Source organism: Cololabis saira, chromosome 2 (assembly GCF_033807715.1).
Source record: "Cololabis saira isolate AMF1-May2022 chromosome 2, fColSai1.1, whole genome shotgun sequence".
Taxonomy (NCBI): domain Eukaryota; kingdom Metazoa; phylum Chordata; class Actinopteri; order Beloniformes; family Belonidae; genus Cololabis; species Cololabis saira.
Window position 1 is genome coordinate 49785385 of NC_084588.1, and position 18574 is coordinate 49803958.

The 18574-nt window shown below is 42.9% G+C and overlaps 1 protein-coding gene across 5 annotated transcripts in view; it reads left to right on the top strand.

Annotated features, from left to right (window-relative positions):
• LOC133421745 (myocyte-specific enhancer factor 2A-like) overlaps positions 1–18574 on the top strand; it is a 121332-nt gene that overhangs the window by 83292 nt on the left and 19466 nt on the right. For all 5 annotated transcript variants that reach the window (XM_061711509.1, XM_061711501.1, XM_061711517.1 and 2 more), the window contains 5 exons: positions 848–1051; positions 11768–11902; positions 14954–15173; positions 15430–15465; positions 16365–16492. In XM_061711509.1, coding sequence (XP_061567493.1) covers positions 848–1051; positions 11768–11902; positions 14954–15173; positions 15430–15465; positions 16365–16492 — 723 coding nt within the window. The remainder of the gene's footprint in view (positions 1–847; positions 1052–11767; positions 11903–14953; positions 15174–15429; positions 15466–16364; positions 16493–18574) is intronic.

The following is an 18574-nucleotide window of genomic DNA, read 5'->3' on the forward strand; positions in this document are numbered from 1 at the left end:
TTGCATTAATGGGCGTGGCCTAATGGCTCAACAGCGCCCCCTAGAAAACTTGCAGCATGTCGCAACTTAAAGAAAAGTCTCTTGACGCCATGGGAAGTCGGCCATTTTGAATTAATCGTGTAATTTTGCCGCAATTTATGCCATTTCTTCAGCCGTTTCTTCGCCCGAACCGTAACGTGCACCCAGGTGTGTTATACATCAAAATGTGCGTCTCGATCCTGCGACGATGCACATTATTTTTCTCAGTCAAAAGCGTTACCGTGGCGACGATAGACGCCAAAAAGCGCACCCCCCCTTCATCTGATTGGTCCATATTTGAAAGTCCCTATTTTCTGCTATAACTTTTGAATGGTTTGACATAAAGACTCGTGGGTGGTGTCATTGGACTCGGTATTGAGTCCTTGACCATAATTGGTGCAAATTAGCCCCGCCCCTACTTCTGATTGGTCGATATTTGATAGTTCCTACTTTCTGCCATAACTTTTGAATGGTTTGATATAGAGAGTCGTGGGTGGTTTCATCCGCTAAATGTCCAGGCCTGAAGAATCTACATGCAAATCATACAAGCTTCCACTGCAGCCTGAACGTGCACAAGGGTGCGAGGGCCCGTTCATCGCTGCTTGCAGCTTTAATTTGATTATTATATCACTTGGACATGTTTACGGCAAATATTGATTTGTTTGCTATAAACTCTTTCACTTCCTCTTCACATATGCATCTAGCTCTTTTTTAATACCGTCTATGAGCTCTCAATGTTATACATTTAGAAAATCCCTTCTGCCAGACACAACACTGATTATTGGATACGTGGCATTGTTACGAGTAAACGTTTCTTTTGTTCCTCCAGGTGACCTTCATGAAGAGGAAGTTCGGCCTGATGAAGAAGGCCTACGAGCTGAGCGTCCTGTGCGACTGTGAAATCGCCCTCATCATCTTCAACGGCTCCAACAAGCTGTTCCAGTACGCCAGCACCGACATGGACAAGGTCCTGCTGAAATACACCGAGTACAACGAACCCCACGAGAGCAGAACCAACTCCGACATCGTGGAGGTGAGCTTAGATATTTGTTGACTCACGTCCGTCTAGTCCAGGGGTCGGCAACCCGCGGCTCTAAAGCCGCATGCGGCTCTTTAGCGCCGCCCTAGTGGCTCCCTGGATGTTTTTAAAAAATGTTTGACCCTTTTTTTTCCTTTTTTTTCTTCTTTTATTACCTTTTTTTCTTCTTTTTTCCTTTTTTCTCTTTTTTCCCTTTTTTCTCTTTTTTTCTTCTTTTTTTTCCCTTTTTTATAGTTTTTTCTTATTTTTTTCCTTTTTCTCCCTTTTTCCTTTTCTTTTTAATCTCGACATCTCGGCTTTTTTCTCGAAATTTTGACTTTTTTCCCCGACATTTCGACTTTTTTCTCGACATTTCGACTTTTTTCTCTAGATTTTGACTTTTTTCTCGACATTTCGACTTTTTTATCGAGATTGTACTTCAACATTAATCTTGACATTTTGACTTTTTTCTCAAAATTTTGACTTTTTTCTCGACATTTGGACTTTTTTTATCAACATTTCGACTTTTTTCTCGAGATTGTACTTCAACATTAATCTCGACATTTTGACTTTTTTCTCAAAATTTTGACTTTTTTCTCGACATTTCGACTTTTTTATCAACATTTCGACTTTTTTCTCGAGATTGTACTTCAACATTAATCTCGACATTTCGACTTTTTTCTCGAAATTTTGACTTTTTTCTCGACATTTTGACTTTTTTTCTCGAAGTGCATAATGAAAAAAAAAAATCTTCCCCCAGTTATAACTAATATAGAAACATGCAGCATGTGTTGTCTTCATTCTAAGGCTGATACAAGACTTCATTTTTTGCGGCTCCAAACATATTTTTTTTTGTGTTTTTGGTCCAATATGGCTCTAAAACATTTTGGGTTGCCGACCCCTGGTCTAGTCGAAGTCTTCAAATGCTTAAACTGGACCGGAACAGTCTCACTGATGCAGGACTGTTGCTTGATGACACGTCCTATTATTGCAGTATGCAAATACGCATCACGTGCAACATCTGACTTTGCATGGATTCTCAGGAAATGGTGTCACAGTTACCCAGAAACACTCGCTTGTTTCTGTTTTCAACCACCGGCTTTAGAGAAGGGCGTATTTCTAGAGCGGTACTTTTCTTTTCTTAGGAACTGAAACTTGCAGCATCCGTGTAGAGGATTAGGGAAGGAAGTGGCTGCAGCGCTTTCCTTTCTTTTTTTCTTTATAAGATTAATTCCTAGAAAGCAAAATAATGGAGGAGTCAGCTGTTTCAGCTTCCGTTTCTGTAAAGTTTTATTGGAAATATTGACATCTTTCTCAGGAATAAAAGGCAAGGCAAGTTTATTTGTATAGCACAATTCAACACAAGGTAATTCAAAGTGCTTTACATCAACATTAAAAGCGTCAAGACACAATTAAACAGTAAATAACAAATCAAATGAAATAAAATGATAAAAAAGTGGTAAAATAATAAAAAGCACAAGTTGTTAAAAAGTAAGGGCAGTAGAGTCCAGCAGGTACATCTCATTAAGTTTGCGCTGTTTTCAAAAATAATACGAATTTAATTTAAGAGTACGCTTAAATCACAAATAAAATGAAATAAAATTATAAGAAAAGAGGTAAAATAATAAAAAGCACAAGTTGTTAAAAAATAAGGGCAGTAGAGTCCAGCAGGTAAGTAGCAGCAACCTTATTTATTAACATTTCAAAAAGAAATGTTAATAAATTAGGACGTAGAAGAGAGTATTAGACACATAAATGGTCCATGGGATGTTTGAGATCTTACCAAATCTTAAAAATCTCCAAAAGTGAATCACACTTTGTCTCTTAAGAGGATCTACAGTAACAGGATGGAAGAGAAAAACAGGGTTAGGTCTGACCAGCAGGATGAACAAGGATCTGTGAAACCTCCAGATGCTGCAGATGCTGCACGCTGAGCAGCAGCGGTGCTGCTAATGTGCATCATTACAAAGCCCATAATAATAACCTGTGCTGTATAAACTGACTGTACACCACAAGCAGCCACCTGTGGAAACCCCGTCAGACTTTACTCAGGCTTCATTTGCCTTTTCTCTCAGTATCAATTTGTTTATTCCCACAAATATCATGCTGGCGGACGAGCCGACTGAAATCAAGAGGCTCCTCTTTTACATATCGGTCTCACCATTTGCAACATGTAAGCAGGACATTTGACTATGTTTTAAGTGCAAAGCCCTCGCCCCCAACGCATGTCTCATGTTGGATGGGACACATTAAAGACTTGTTTGACTATACTGACTGCATTTAAATGCAGTCAATAACCCTTTTAAAACCGGAATATTAGCAATAACCCAGTTTTGCAGGGCCATGTAAACACCAATAACCCCTTTGAATAACCGGAATAACCTTGTAAATTATAACAAAACAAATCGATACATACCCACGATGCTATCAAAGGCATAAAACGTAAGCAGATGTTGCTGGATTAAACAAAAGGCGACCGGTTTTCTTCAGTTCTCTTGCTTACTACCGGGTTTTCCGGGCTTCTAGTCACATGACACTCCCTGTAATTAGTCCCTGAGTTTCTAAAAGCGACCACAACGAAAAACAGACTTGAGCAAACAACTTTAACATTACTTAACCAAAACATCCGGTTTTTAAAAACCTGAATATGACCCCTGGGTTACTCCTTTTGAAACCCGAATATTCGGTCATGTATCACCTAACGGGATTTCCCCATCAAACGGAACAGGAATTTGTTTTCTGTACATGTTCTTTTCACAAGGAATCTTGGGCTGCGTCCGAAATCTCATACTTCCACCCTAATGAGTAGCAAAAACAGTATGTGAGATTTTTTAATGGGTCCGAAATATTAGTATGTACTCAATAGTAGCTCTATCCATACTCATTCCGGAGAAATGTATTAGTATGGATTGATGGACACTAGCTGATGGCGACACCTAACTGAGGCCCTATGCTCCAGACGGGGCAAAGAGGATTAAGTCAAGTAAGTAAGATGGACACTAGCTAAGCAGAAACTTCCCACAATGCAATGCAGCGGTGTTTGGTTGTTAAGTGCTGCGCAGATACGTAAATGTCATAAGTATAATATTAAGTATAATAATATTATTATATAATATTAATATTATAATATTTGTATATAATAATATTATATAATGTCATCTTGTTTAGGCCAGAATAAACGGGAAAGAGCGGAGCGGTGCTGCTACTGTGATAGCAGTTGTTACCATGGTAACAACTACTGACATTTACTCAAAAGTTTGCCGAACTAAAGTATAATTTTTGAGTATATATTGTTTAGTATGGCATTTCGGACGCACCACATGTCTTTTGAGTCCAGGACGTTCTTATAAACATGGAGAAACGCAAGACCAGGAGGAGACTAATCACTTTATAAATGTAATGAAGGATATGAACATTTCTGCATTTGTAGACGGTAGAAAGTACCGGGATAGAAGATTTACAAGAAGGTGAGAGAAAAGTTGCACGAAGCAAGATTTGTAGGAACGCCAGACCAGATCAAGCTCCGCTGGAAGACGCTGGAAAAGGCGAAATACAGGCCGAGAAACAAAATGACTTCTACTGGGCTGTTGATTATCCGCCGTGCTGCTGTTATTGATGTTGTTTTGAATTTGGATACAGGAAGAAGAAGCAGAAATGACGGGAATTGCGTCATGACGTTCTCCGTGCGTCGCTGGTTTGATCCAGATAAATTATTAATCACCATGTATACAGGGATCACCCTGTTTGTTCACGCATGGAAACAGATTATTCTGAATGTTTCAGTAACCGGAATATTGACCTGTCGTGGAAATTTTATGCACTTCCACAAAGTAAAGTACTGATTCTTAACAAAATTCCAACACCGGTGAGCTCGAAATTACCAAGGTTTTATTCTAACTGGGTGCACGCCAGGAGACTCAGACTGCAGCACGCAGGCTTGGACAGTCGAGTGTGAGACAACATTGTGTTACACTTCTTTTATACAGGAATGGATAAGATGTGGAAGAGGTGTTGAAACAATGGTCATTCAATGCAAATGATGGTCTCCCTTCATGACAGACACATAGGTGCCGGCTCTCCTAGAGAAGGCACACGTTTACAAAAGAGGTGTTCTGCATCTACACCTTTATATACATTTACAAAAGAGGTGTTCTCTTCAGTTTCTTTCTCGCAGCTAGCCTTTGTTAATATTTGCATTTAAACAGCTGTTGATCCCCCCCAGCTGCCGGCCCCCTGTTGGAAAAAATATAATGTTTGAATATTTTCCCATGACAGACCTTAACCCCAATTTTGACTGCATGTAAACGTAGTCACTGACATGATTTTTGATGCTGAACTATCCACGGGTTCTTTCACGGGTTCAGCTGTGCTGAATGCAGTTAGCAGTTAGCAGTACTTACATCCAAAGCATGCATGTTGCGTTAATTTGGAAAGCTGCCCCTTTTTTCTCTCCTTCAACAAGAAAACCTGCTTCATCACCCAGAGCAGCTCCAAAGACCTCTGGACAGCTGATATCACTGCCAGATTACTGGTGTCGTGATAATGAGACGGGCTGGTGTCCAACGGAGCGCCGCTCCAGAGTCTGCAGGCCTCAGAAATAGGGATGGGCGGTATGGACTAAAAAATGTATCACGATAATTTCTGGCATTTATCCCGATAACGATAAAAATGACGATAAAAAAAATACCAATTCAACTCCATCTTTGTAACTATAAATCTATCACCACATTCAGTCTTTGGAGCCTAAAAACTAAATACTACTAAACTACACCAATTAAATTTAATTGATAAAAACCAATTAAATGATTATACCTGTACTGCAAAACTGGAATAACTCAGATCCTCCATGTTTGTTACACAAACACGTATCAACGGGAATTTATCCTTCTTTCTTTCTTTCTTTCTTTCTTTCTTTCTTTCTTTCTTTCTTTCTTTCTTTCTTTCTTTCTTTCTTTCTTTCTTTCTTTCTTTCTTTCTTTCTTCTGGCTCATTTCTTTCTTTCTTTCTTTCTTTCTTTCTTTCTTTCTTTCTTTCTTTCTTTCTTTCTTTCTGGCTCATTTCTTTCTTTCTTTCTTTCTTTCTTTCTTTCTTTCTTTCTTTCTTTCTTTCTTTCTTTCTTTCTTTCTTTCTTTCTTTCTTTCTTTCTTTATGGCTCATATCTATCTTCCTTCCTTCCTTCCTTCCTTCCTTCCTTCCTTCCTTCCTTCCTTCCTTCCTTCCTTCACCTACGTTGTGCGTGGATTTAACACAGAACCATAAATCAGTTTTACACAAAAACATCATCAACAGGAATTTATCATTTTTATCGTGAGATACAAATTCTTACCGTGGGGAATGTTTTTGACGGTTTATCGTGAACGGTAAAATATCACCCATTCCTACTCAGAAACCAGAGATGAATGAAAACCAAACCAGAACGGGAAAACGGAGTGAAACCTGACCCGCTGCTGGCAGACCCCGGCTGTGGATGTGGTCTAGTTGTGAATGTTGGAAAGTGTGTGTGTGTGTGTGTGTGTGTGTGTGTGTGTGTGTGTGTGTGTGTGGGGGGGGGCTTTCTCTGTCAGATACGTGCCATATCACATCTCAAGCACTGCCCTATTCTTAGCCTGCAGGACAGTCACCCGACTGGAAAAGGCTCGCCGTGGGGGCTCTTACGTTATCTTTGATACACCCCCCCCCACATGTTAAGATGCTGAGCTCCTGCCTCACGGTGGCCGGGGTCCAGATGCCTTTCCAGATCCGCTAAAGCCTACTCTGACATCCGAGTTGATAAGGAGACTGGCTCTCAGATCCTCGGAGAGACACTTAGAGATAGTTGTCAGAGCCAACATGTGATGCTGAGCTATTGAAATACATCTAAGGCTGTGAAAGTTGGTCCAAATCCCATCAGACCTCCCGCCCTCGGCTCTTATTCGGCTGCTTTGCTGTCCACTGACGATCCTGGAAACCTTGAGAAGTGGATTTAGAGCTACCTCATCATTTTGTGAATTATTTGATCACACGATGGGTAACAGCTGCAATTTTTCTTTGCTATATAGAGGGAATGACACCCCCCCCCCCTTACTTGCACTGAGTGGCAAAACATCAGCAAAAATGGCTGCAACTAGTGGAGAAGACAGGATAAAAGCCAATTATGGGCTTAAATTAAAGGCAGTTGGACTTGACAGTGACCCGTACAGTTACCAAGAACCAGTGGTCCATGGACATTAATATTTGGTACAGTTACCCCAAGAACCAGTGGTCCATGGACATTAATATTTGGTACAGTTACCCCAAGAACCAGTGGTCCATGGACATTAATATTTGGTACAGTTACCCCAAGAACCAGTGGTCCATGGACATTAATATTTGGTACAGTTACCAAGAACCAGTGGTCCATGGACATTAATATTTGGTACAGTTACCAAGAACCAGTGGTCCATGGACATTAATATTTGGTACAGTTACCAAGAACCAGTGGTCCATGGACATTAATATTTGGTACAGTTACCCCAAGAACCAGTGGTCCATGGACATTAATATTTGGTACAGTTACCAAGAACCAGTGGTCCATGGACATTAATATTTGGTACAGTTACCAAGAACCAGTGGTCCATGGACATTAATATTTGGTACAGTTACCAAGAACCAGTGGTCCATGGACATTAATATTTGGTACAGTTACCTGAAGAAGCAGTGGTCCATGGACATTAATATTTGGTACAGTTACCCCAAGAACAAGTGGTCCATGGACATTAATATTTGGTACAGTTACCCCAAGAACCAGTGGTCCATGGACATTAATATTTGGTACAGTTACCCCAAGAACCAGTGGTCCATGGACATTAATATTTGGTACAGTTACCAAGAACCAGTGGTCCATGGACATTAATATTTGGTACAGTTACCCCAAGAACAAGTGGTCCATGGACATTAATATTTGGCCAAGAATCCAGTTTCCTGATATTTATATGTACTTAATTTCTACGCCGGGGAAATACATGAAGCAAAGCTTGAAGGCATACTATATTTAATGCATACGCATACATAAATATACACATACAAACCCAGTGTTCTTTTTTTTGGGGGGTGACATCCACTGCCAATCCAGGAAGCAGGAACACACGGAGGCCTCACGTCAAGCACTGGAAATCTGCAACAAAAACCACAAACAAAACACAAAACCGACAAAACCGACACAGAGCCAACCAAAACACGAGCAGCAATCGACCCAAATCACAGTCTGAGCTAAGCTACCACTAACTAACCCCAAAAACTACAGAGCAAGCATGCAGGTGAACAAGCCAGTGTGTATGTATATGATCATGCATGTGTGTATGTGTGTGTGTATGTGTGTGTGTGTGTGTGTGTGTGTGTATGTATATGTTTGTGTGGCTGTGTATGTGTGTGTATACGTATGTGACTGAGTGGCTTTATGTGTGTGTGTGTGTGTGTGTGTGTGTGTGTGTGTGTGTGTGTGTGTGTGTGTGTGTGTGTGTGTGTGTGTGTGTGTGTGTATGAGCGTGTATATGTGTGTGTGGCCAAATATAACTGTGTGTGTGTATGTGTGCATACATGAATGTATGAATATGTATATGTGTACGTGAGTGTGTATATGTCTATGTGGCTATGTGTGTGTTTGTGTGTGTGTGTGTGTGTGTGTGTGTGTGTGTGTGTGTGTGTGTGTGTGTGTTTGTGTGTGTGTGTGTGTGTGTGTGTGTGTGTGTGTAATAGTCTTATCAAAGCTCCACCTGAAGTGTATCTATAGGGGGGGGGGGGGACGACAACCCCCCACGACACGGGAAGAAGCAGCCAGGGATCCCGCGGTACCGTGACCCAGGCAGTCCCCGGCCACCCCGTCTGGGCCGGACATGTGGCCAGGAGGCCCTCACCCTCCAGGCCAACGACCCCCACCCGGCAGGGGGCCAGCCTGCCCGGGGAGACAGAGCTGCCCCGGCCGCCGACGCGGGCAGGCGCACCTGTCCCTACGAAAGTGGCCCTCCAAGACTAGAGGGGCGGCCCGGCGCGGAGGCAGCGGGGGGGACCGGAGACGGGCCCGGAGAGAGGGAACCCCCCAACAGGGCGACACCCGCGCGGGCCCGACAACGGAGGACCCCAGACCCAGGCATCCCATTCATTCATCCATTCAACTATTCGATATCTATACTAATTATAATATGATATACTATACATAATAATAATACTACCACTAATAATAATAATAATAATAATAACCATCTTTGTATAATATAATAATGATAAATTATTAAGTTTTGATGTCCTGCCAATGGAGGCCCAAATCCTCCATGGCAGGACCCTTCCATACCGCATTCTCACTGACACAGACACACAATCACGCACCGTTTCCCCCTCCCCGGGGGGGTCCAGCACCGCCAGAAGGCACCCCAGGCTGCACGGCGAGCCCCGCCCAGCCCGGGTATCCCGACCCACCTATCCCAGGCCGGCGAGGGAACACGGGTGATGTGGGACCCCCTCCCAACCCTGGTGTTGAGTGCATGTGATTAATGCCATAAAAACATGGAGGGGGAGGTCAGGGTATCAAGCTGACAATGACCCCCCCCTCCATAACTACGTGTCCTTGTCAAATGTATTTATTAATTGTTGAATGTGCAGTGTCTACTTTGCTGTTAAAACCGTAAGGCGGGGAGTGCCGGGCCACGCGGGACAATGCCCCCCACGACCCGGACCCCCCGCCCCTTCGCCTATGTGCGTATGAATCGTGTAGGGGGGGAAGGAGGGGGAGCAGAGGCCGAAGCCAGGAAGCAGGACCAGCAGAGCCGGCCCTGGTAAGACTACCATGTTCCCTCACTGGCCATCCAGTAGACGGGGGCCGGCCGTCCGAGCCGGGCCAGGGCCCCACCGTACCTCCACGGGCGCCCCCGGCGCCGCCGGAGCCCCCAGATGGAGGGGGAAATGGTCCAACATCCTCCCATTCATACTGACAACATAAGACATAGACACCTGGGAATGGTGCCGCCCCGCCGCCGTGCCCGCCCGTGCACCCCCCGGCCAGGGGAGGCCCGATCCCGGCCATTTGAATGTCTCCCAGGTGACCTAATATACATACCGTGGGGCACACTGGGATTCTGTAGTTGATCCATGTGGATAAATCCTCACAAATCTCCGTCCAGAACCTCCGTACCGGTGTACAGAACCATAAAGCATGCATATAATTATCTGCATCCATTTTTTTCCCCCAACATTATCTTTATTTGGTTTTCAAATCCTTCCAATGATACAAAAAAATAAGAGAGCTCTTACATAAAAGGAAACATCAAGGGCAGCTGAATTATTGTCCAGCATTCAAATCGTATTTCCTTACAAGTCAGGTATTTATGAGATATCATAAAGCAACACTCAGTTTAGTTTTATATGAGAAGAGGAAAGAAAAAAAAGAAAGAAAGAAAAAAAAGAAATAAATAAAACCCCAAACAAAACAAGAAAGTAACAATCAAAACAACAAAGGTTTCTCTATTTTTCAAGGGTTAGCCCAAATTATTTCACCGTTGTGCATAGTTCAGAAATACAAACTCGAACGTACAATTCACACAAAATAAAGAAAAATCAAGTACCAAAAGAAAATAAATTGTTTTAGAAGACTGCAGAGGATCACTGGTAACTCCCCACACCGCTTAAATCCACACTCTCTATATATTCCATAAAAGGACCCCAAATGTTTTGAAATAACGATAGTTTGACCTTTATAATGTAAGTCTTTTTACATAGGTAAAGTTGTAGACATTTCCTTAATCCAATTAATTAATTTTAGTTTACTGGTGCTCTTCCCTGAGAGCTATGACTCTTTCTGCAAGTAATCTGCATCCATTTTAAGTGTAAATTGCGCAGCCTGAAGTTTATAAGAGGCTGTAAACGAGCGACTGCTTGATTGAACAATAACTGAGCCTGTGACTTCTGAAGTGGTCGCCGGCTCTGAGCGTGGAGTTTGAGGCCTGTGGTGTGTAAAGCTCCGAGTGTCTGGGAATGTTGGGGGACATGTGCCGGACAGACCGTCAGCTGGCGGCGCGTCAGCGCGTCGGCCCGCCCGTCCGTCGTATCTCTGCAGCGCCGTGTCGTGTGACGTCATGAGGAGCAGGGAGGAGATAATACGCACCAGAGAGGTGATGTCAGCGTTCAGGCTCGCATGCTGTTGGCATGATTTACTCCCATGACTCCTTTATGAGAGTTCAGGTGCCGTCAGTTATTTCATTTGTTTATAATCCACATTTAAATCAGTAGACCGTCAAAAGAGTTGGAATTACGATTACGATTTGATGCTTTTCTTTTTTTTTAGCTTTTAGAGACTTTATCAGCTTATTTATGGGGGAAGAAACCCGAATACTGAACATCACAAAGTTGAATAATATTACCAGATATATGTCCCTTGCGAGAAATACTTATTTATTTATTTTATTACCAATCAGTCACAATCCCAGTAAAACCTCCCCGACTCCTAATTAATGCCTCGTTAAAGCTTCAACCGACATAACAAACTTAATGTCAGACATTATCATTCCTTGAGTTTGTCAAAATTACACACTTTTTCATGCGTTCAGACTCTGAATTACTAAAGGTTAAAGGAAAATAAAGGTTATTTCTACTAATAACACGTCACTTACATAAAAACAACTAACATGAGCTGGTGTAATATAATAATATAATGCTGTTGCAAAGTAATCAAAACATTTTAGTAAAAAAAACTATTTCCTTTAACCCCCGTCTTTGCGTTTCCAGGCCCTGAACAAGAAGGAGCACCGCGGCTGCGACAGCCCCGACGCCGACCCGTCCTACGTCCTCACCCCCAGCACCGAGGAGAAGTACAAGAAGATTAACGAGGAGTTTGACAACATGATGAAGAGCCATAAAGTTGTGAGTTTCTTCAAAGCCTGTTGTTGGTTTTCATTTGCTCTGTTACTTTTAGCACCGAGGTGGCAGCTGCGTTACACGGAGACGACATCAGTCTGGGTTACGTGAGCAGTGGCTGCGGTTTTGCTGCCCGGACTCGGGTTGTAGACAGTTTATATCTGTGAGAGTCATTACTACTGACTACATTACATCATAATCAGACTCTCAACACACGTCAGTGACTCTGAATCTGTTTGGATAAAAGGAATCACAGCATCGATTTGGTCTGACTTTTTTTTTTGGTCGTTTTTTCATTTTTGAACCACGTCTGATGAATTTATTAGGTCCCGAGTACTGACAGTACGAAGGCCCTATTGTATCTGTAGGAATTTTCCTTTCTTTCTTCCGACGAAATGAGGACCTTTTTCCCCCCTAAACGTGCTCCAAAAATTCATCAAATTTTGCACGCAAGCCAGGCCTGGTGATAAATGTGATATTTAATGGTTTGCATTAATGGGCGTGGCAAAATGACTCAACAGCGCCCCCTTGAAAACTTTGTGCTTCGAGCCCCACGATACGGTTTGACATACATGCACGAAAATCAGTACACACCTGTATCATGTCGCAACTTAAAGAAAAGTCTCTTGGAGCCATGGCCGAAACCCAACAGGAAGTCGGCCATTTTGAACATTTTGAATTAATTGTGTAATTTTGGCCCAATTCTTGCCATTTCTTCGGCCATTTCTTCGCCTGAACCGTAACGTGCACCCAGGTGTGTTATACATCAAAATGTGTGTCTCGATCCTGCGACGATGCGCATTACTTTTCTCAGTCAAAAGCGCTACCGTGGCGACAATAGACGCCAAAAAACGTGCCCCCCCCTTCATCTGATTGGTCCATATCTGATAGTTCCTATTTTCTGCCATAACTTTTGAATGGTTTGATATAGAGATTCGTGGGTGGTTTCATCCGCTAAATGTCCAGGCCTGAAGAATCTACATCAAGTCATACAAGCTTCCACTGCCGCCTGAACGTGCACAAGGGTGTGAGGGCCCGTTCATCGCTGCTTGCAGCTTTAATTTAAATTGCTTTCATAATATGGGCCGTAGACTTTTGGTTGGAAGTGGTTATCCATCACTTCTTCATCAGTCATCTTCATCAAGCTGCGTTGGTGCGGTGGATTTGGACCCAGATGCAGGAGACCGGGAGGCAGGAGTACCAAAAACAGTGATTTATTAGTTAAAACAAAACCAAAAGCGCTGCTGAGCAGGATTCAAAAACCATGAACATCAACATGAAAAGTTCAAAACCCAGACCTGAAACATGGAGGGAAGTAAACGGTACGGCCAGCAAGGGGAAGACAAGACAAGTTATACACAGAAGGGTTGACGAGACACAGGTGCAGACAATCAGGGCAGATGAGAAAAAGGGAAGTCACTGAAACAAAGACACGGGTTTCAAAATAACGGGAACTAAATAACAAAACGGTGACAGAAGGTCAGCAAAGCAGTCGGCAGTTTGAAGTAACCTAGCATTGGCTAAACGTAGCGGTCAGTTGTGATTAAACTACTAAAACGACATCTGAAACATGCTATTATGCTGCAAACGTTCAACGGCAGCTTCTTCAAAAACCTGAGGGTAACACAATCCACGGTATGGACGGACGGCTCCGTTTGCTTCCATATCCGTCTCAATGTTTGAGCATAAAAGGATATGCAGTAGGAGGGGGCGATATGGCAAAAATATCATATGACCATTTATGCGATTTCGATTTTATCACGATCTTAAATTGGAAAAACAAAAACAGTCAATTTAGACCTTCTGAACTTTGCGTTCAATCTTTTCTCTGCATTTAGAGTAGAGATGCTACTCATCATAACTTTACATTTTTAGAGACTCCAAGGTGTGACTGACCGTTGTTTTCCACCCACAACTCAAGCACAGGAAGCCACCGCACAGACACAGATTTCAAAATAAAGGCAACTCGCAAACAGAAAAAGTCAATTTAGAGATTAAAAAATAGATTAAGCATTTAAAAAACAACGCACTAAATATCCCTGTAATTAATGAATCGCAATTAACGCACTAATATGACACCCCTAATAATTGAGGCCGATTTTTTTTCTCATCAGTCTCATCCAGAAATAAAGAAGAACAGCAAAATAATGTGTTCGAGAGGGAACAGGTGGAAGCAGAACGCTTATTTAGTCCTGTCCCTTCCTCACAATATCATATCATATGCCATAGAAAATATAAAAATTTAAATAAAATAAGAAAAGAAAGAAAAAACAAACAAAAAAATAAATAAATACAACACAAACAATTAATAAACAAAGATCAAGGCATAATTAAATTAGCCTCCTACAATATCCTAAACTCCTTCATGGTCTAATATCATCTTTTCGCCCGCCCCCACCCCGAAGTCAACAAATAAACACAAACAATGCTAGTATGAGGCTAGCACACAGGACAACAGAGTCGGCAGATCTTTTAATGATGACTCTTATCTGTTTCACGGAGTGGTTGGATGAGGACCCAGATGCAGGAAAGCGAGAGGCAGGAGTTCCAAAAAACAGGGTTTATTTTACAGAAACCAAAAACCAAAGCGCTGCTTAGCAGGATCAAAAAACACAGAAAAAGGGATCAAAAAACTATGGGACAACATGGAGGGAGCAAACAGTACGGAACCACAAGGAGCAGGGAAAGACAAGACCAGATATACACAAGGTGGTAACGAGACACAGGTGTGAACAATCAGGGCAGATGGAAGACAGGCGGGGCAGAACAGAAACACAAACTGGGGGAAATGTCAACCACTGACAATCTGCATGTTCATTGTAGCCAATAGGAGCTCAGCTCAGATAAATAATAATATTATATAATAATAATCTAGAAGGAGCTTGGACTAGTGATGTGTCGTTGTCATATCAGCTTCATAAATCCGACCACTTTTAAGCTCTAAACTTTGAAGCAACACGTAGAATTGTGACAAAATATTAGGTGAGATCCAATTTCACTTTTCACATATTTTCATAGAAGGAGCTCATGCGGTGCCTCTCCCCACTTCCCCTCCAGTCCACAGGGCAGCAGCAGCAGCAGCAGCCGCAGCAGCAGCAGCAGCAGCAGCACTTCATGCACGTGGCGGCGGGCGGCGCCCCCTACTGTCAGGGAGGAGCCACCTCTCAGGCTCTGGCTGCAGCCACTGCCGTGCTGGCCGACAACGGGATCTTGCCCTCGGCCCATACACCCCACCGAGGCCTCGGATCCTCACACAGGAGCAGCGCTGGAGACACAGGTGTGTGTGTGTGTGTGTGTGTGTGTGTGTGTGTGTGTGTGTGTGTGTGTGTGTGTGTGTGTGTGTGTGTGTGTGTGTGTGTGTGTGTGTGCTGGATGTGTCATCTATACTTAATCTTGGATGCAAAGATCTCCATCCACATGGATGAATCAGAAAAATAGCACAAGAATTGGATGATTCAGATATTTATTTACAGGAAAAGTGGCATTTAGTTCTAAAATAGTATCTCTAATTAGTGTTTGTTTGTGTCTCTCAGGTGGTCTGGTTCTCCAAAACGGATCTGGAGCAGCTGGTATGTATCTGGATGGATGGATGGATGGAAGGATGGATGGATGGATGGATGCAGGACTGTCTCAGAAAATTGGAATATTGTGATAAAGTTCTTTGTTTTTGTCACGTCTGGGGGTAAGGTGTGGACCCAAACGCAGGAGAGAGAGGGAGGGAGGCTGGAGGCAGGAGTTCTCAAAAACAAAAGGATTTATTCCACAAAAAGCCAAACTAAAATGCAGCAGGATCAAAAAACAATTTTTTATTATTTAATATTAATATTATTATTCAAATTTTTTGAGATAGGATATTTGAGTTTTCTTAAGCTGTAAACCATGATCAGCAATATTAAAATAATAAAAGGCTTGCAATATTTCAGTTGATTTGTAATGAATCCAGAATGTATGACATTTTTGCATTACAGAAAATAAAGGACTTTATCACAATATTCTAATTTTCTGAGACAGTCCTGTAGATAGATAGATAGATAGATGGATGGACGGACGGATGGATGGATGATCCAGGTCCATCACAGTTTATTTTCCTGGTTCATGTTAACAGTGGTTAACTGCAGGATTCACACTCGGGTCTCTGACCCTGAAAACTATCCTTGAATAAAATCCTTCCTGTCGTCTTTGGTCTCCCTCTCCCAGAAGCGCTGCCATTATATAACGCCAAGAGAGAGAAAAGATCAATTATTCATCATTATCTCCTGTATTATACATACCGTATCTGCACTTTCTCCAGTCTGAAGTCAGAACTCTGGACAGGTTCATCCTGATGGACCAAAACAGGGACGTTTCAGAGCAGATTTACAGCATGTTACGGTTTATGTGAAAAAAAGTAAATAAGTAAAGAGTTAATCAAACAGCAGCAGTCAGTTACTAATGGTGTGTCCTTGCGTTTCCCCGTCTCTGTGTTCAGTGAATGGATTTGTGGGTTCCAGCGGTGGAAACTCTCTGGGGAAGATCGTTCCCCCTAAATCTCCTCCAGGCAGCAGCCGCAAGGCCGACCTGCGGGTCGTCATCCCGCCCTCCAAGGGAGCCATGCTGGTACGTACAGTATCCTGGTGCTGGTTGGCTTTTAATCCTGAACTGGTCTGTTTAGAAACACAAGAAAACGAATCTGATTATAGCTGGTCTCAGTGTAACGCAGACATTTACATTTTTGTCTCAGTGCCACAAAAATAAAGCCAAGTTAAAAAGCAAACATACTCCCCCCTGATTCTGACATTTGCACTATTATGTTATTACATGTTACTAACCAAGTATCCTGGTTACACCTGCAAGTGTCTCGACTGCTCTGCACGGGTGAATAATGGTTTAGAGATGGTTACCCATGGTTATGTCTTAATACGACAATCAAATTTTCATTTTGTCCACGGCTTTACAAATTTAATTTGCTGATTCTTTTTGTCAGACAAGAATTTTTAGGTTTTTTAAATACCTGACATGTTTCGGCGATTCGTTTCGCCTTCAGAGTCACCAGATGGTGTGTGACCCGTCATTTATCAGCTGATGTTAGGAGGAGGCTTGACTTTAACAACTGCCTCATTCTAAACTTTGCGGACGACTCTGTGATTGTTAGCCTGCTGTAAAAAAAAAACACCTCTGCACAGAAAGCAACATGACAAATTTAACATCACAAGGCTTGCACATGTGTGTGGGGGTGTAGCGATGAGTCCTTGAACTTCGCTCAGAGCTGCTCTCAGCCAATGTCCTTGATGTTATCAGGCGACTCAGTCAGTTCTGAAAACAGGTCCACAGATGTTCGTGGGAGAGGGGAGGGTTGGTGGGGGCAGAGTCATCTTGTTTACATTCCACCAGAAAGATTGTGACCAGAGCGATCGGCCAAAACCGCCCTGTCAAGGCCAGATTATAGAATCAACAATTATATCAAAAATCGCAAAAAACAGGCAGCCTCAGTAATTTTCCGTCGGCCTTCAGTCTCTGGTTCATCAATGGCAACTCCAATCAGACGAATTGTGATCAATTTCCGCCAAGCCGAGCTTCCAACTTCTCCAAGGTCTTATCCATCTTGCCAATGAACACAAAGACCACCGCCAGCCTGCGATTCTGTTCGAGAATCGCATCCAGCTTACGGCTTTGCTCCCCCAACGTTAAAGTCTGAGCGTTGATTGCCTTGCTTGACCCTTCAGCCGTCCGGCAGCTCTGAAAGAGCCAAAACAGCTGTCGACGACTTACGCACTTCCCATTTATTAGAACCCCTGACCTTGGTTTTTACCTTTTATTTATTGTTCTTTGCCTTGTGGGCAATATCTACTTTTATCCTGTTCAGTGAACACTGTGGGTAGCTGCCATGTCTGTCTTGTGCTGCCGTAAACCTGTTCATTGTTTTTGTCCTGTGTCCTTTAATGACCGTAAAGATTGTGTGTGAGATGCCTTCTACTACTGCAAAACAAATCTACCTACTGGTTCTAATAAAGTCAACTTGAACTGGAACTTGACTCACCTGTCAGATTGACAGATTGACAGGTGAGTCCCGCCCCCTGCTGCCCCTCCAGGATGCTCCAGGTGGGAGAGAGCAGATAGTTCTCCCTCGTCCCTGCTGATGGTCCTTGGCCCTCCTGGTCTCTGTGGCCTCCCTGATCCAGCACTGGTGTTTCTGGTCTTCGGTGGGAGGACTGTGGCCTTTTCACAGTCCATGATGTGGTTTTCCCTTCTGCAGTGATCGGTGATGGCTGACTTAATGATAATAATAATACATTAGATTTATTTAAGGCGCCTTTCAGGGCACTCAAGGTCACCTTTACAACATTGACTAAAAGAGCAAAAAGGACAATATAAATGCAATAAAATCAGGAATCAGCAGTAGCCGGGGGGGGGGGGGGGGGTAAAGTGAGTAGTTTGAACAGGTGGTTTTTAGATGGGATCTGATTGTGATTGGCCGAACGACTGGCGTGTGCATGTAGCGGTCCGCCAAAGATGTTACTGCAGAGATGCTCTTTCATACACGAGTCACATGGATGATGTTTTGATTCAAACAGCAAAGTTTTCCAGGTGTTTAATACAAACCAAGCAGCTTGTACTTGTGGAGTTCCCGTTGTGCTTTTTCTTTTGTTGCTCTTGTTTGTCCTGACGTTGTCTCCTTCTCGCATTCCTTTTCATGTACAA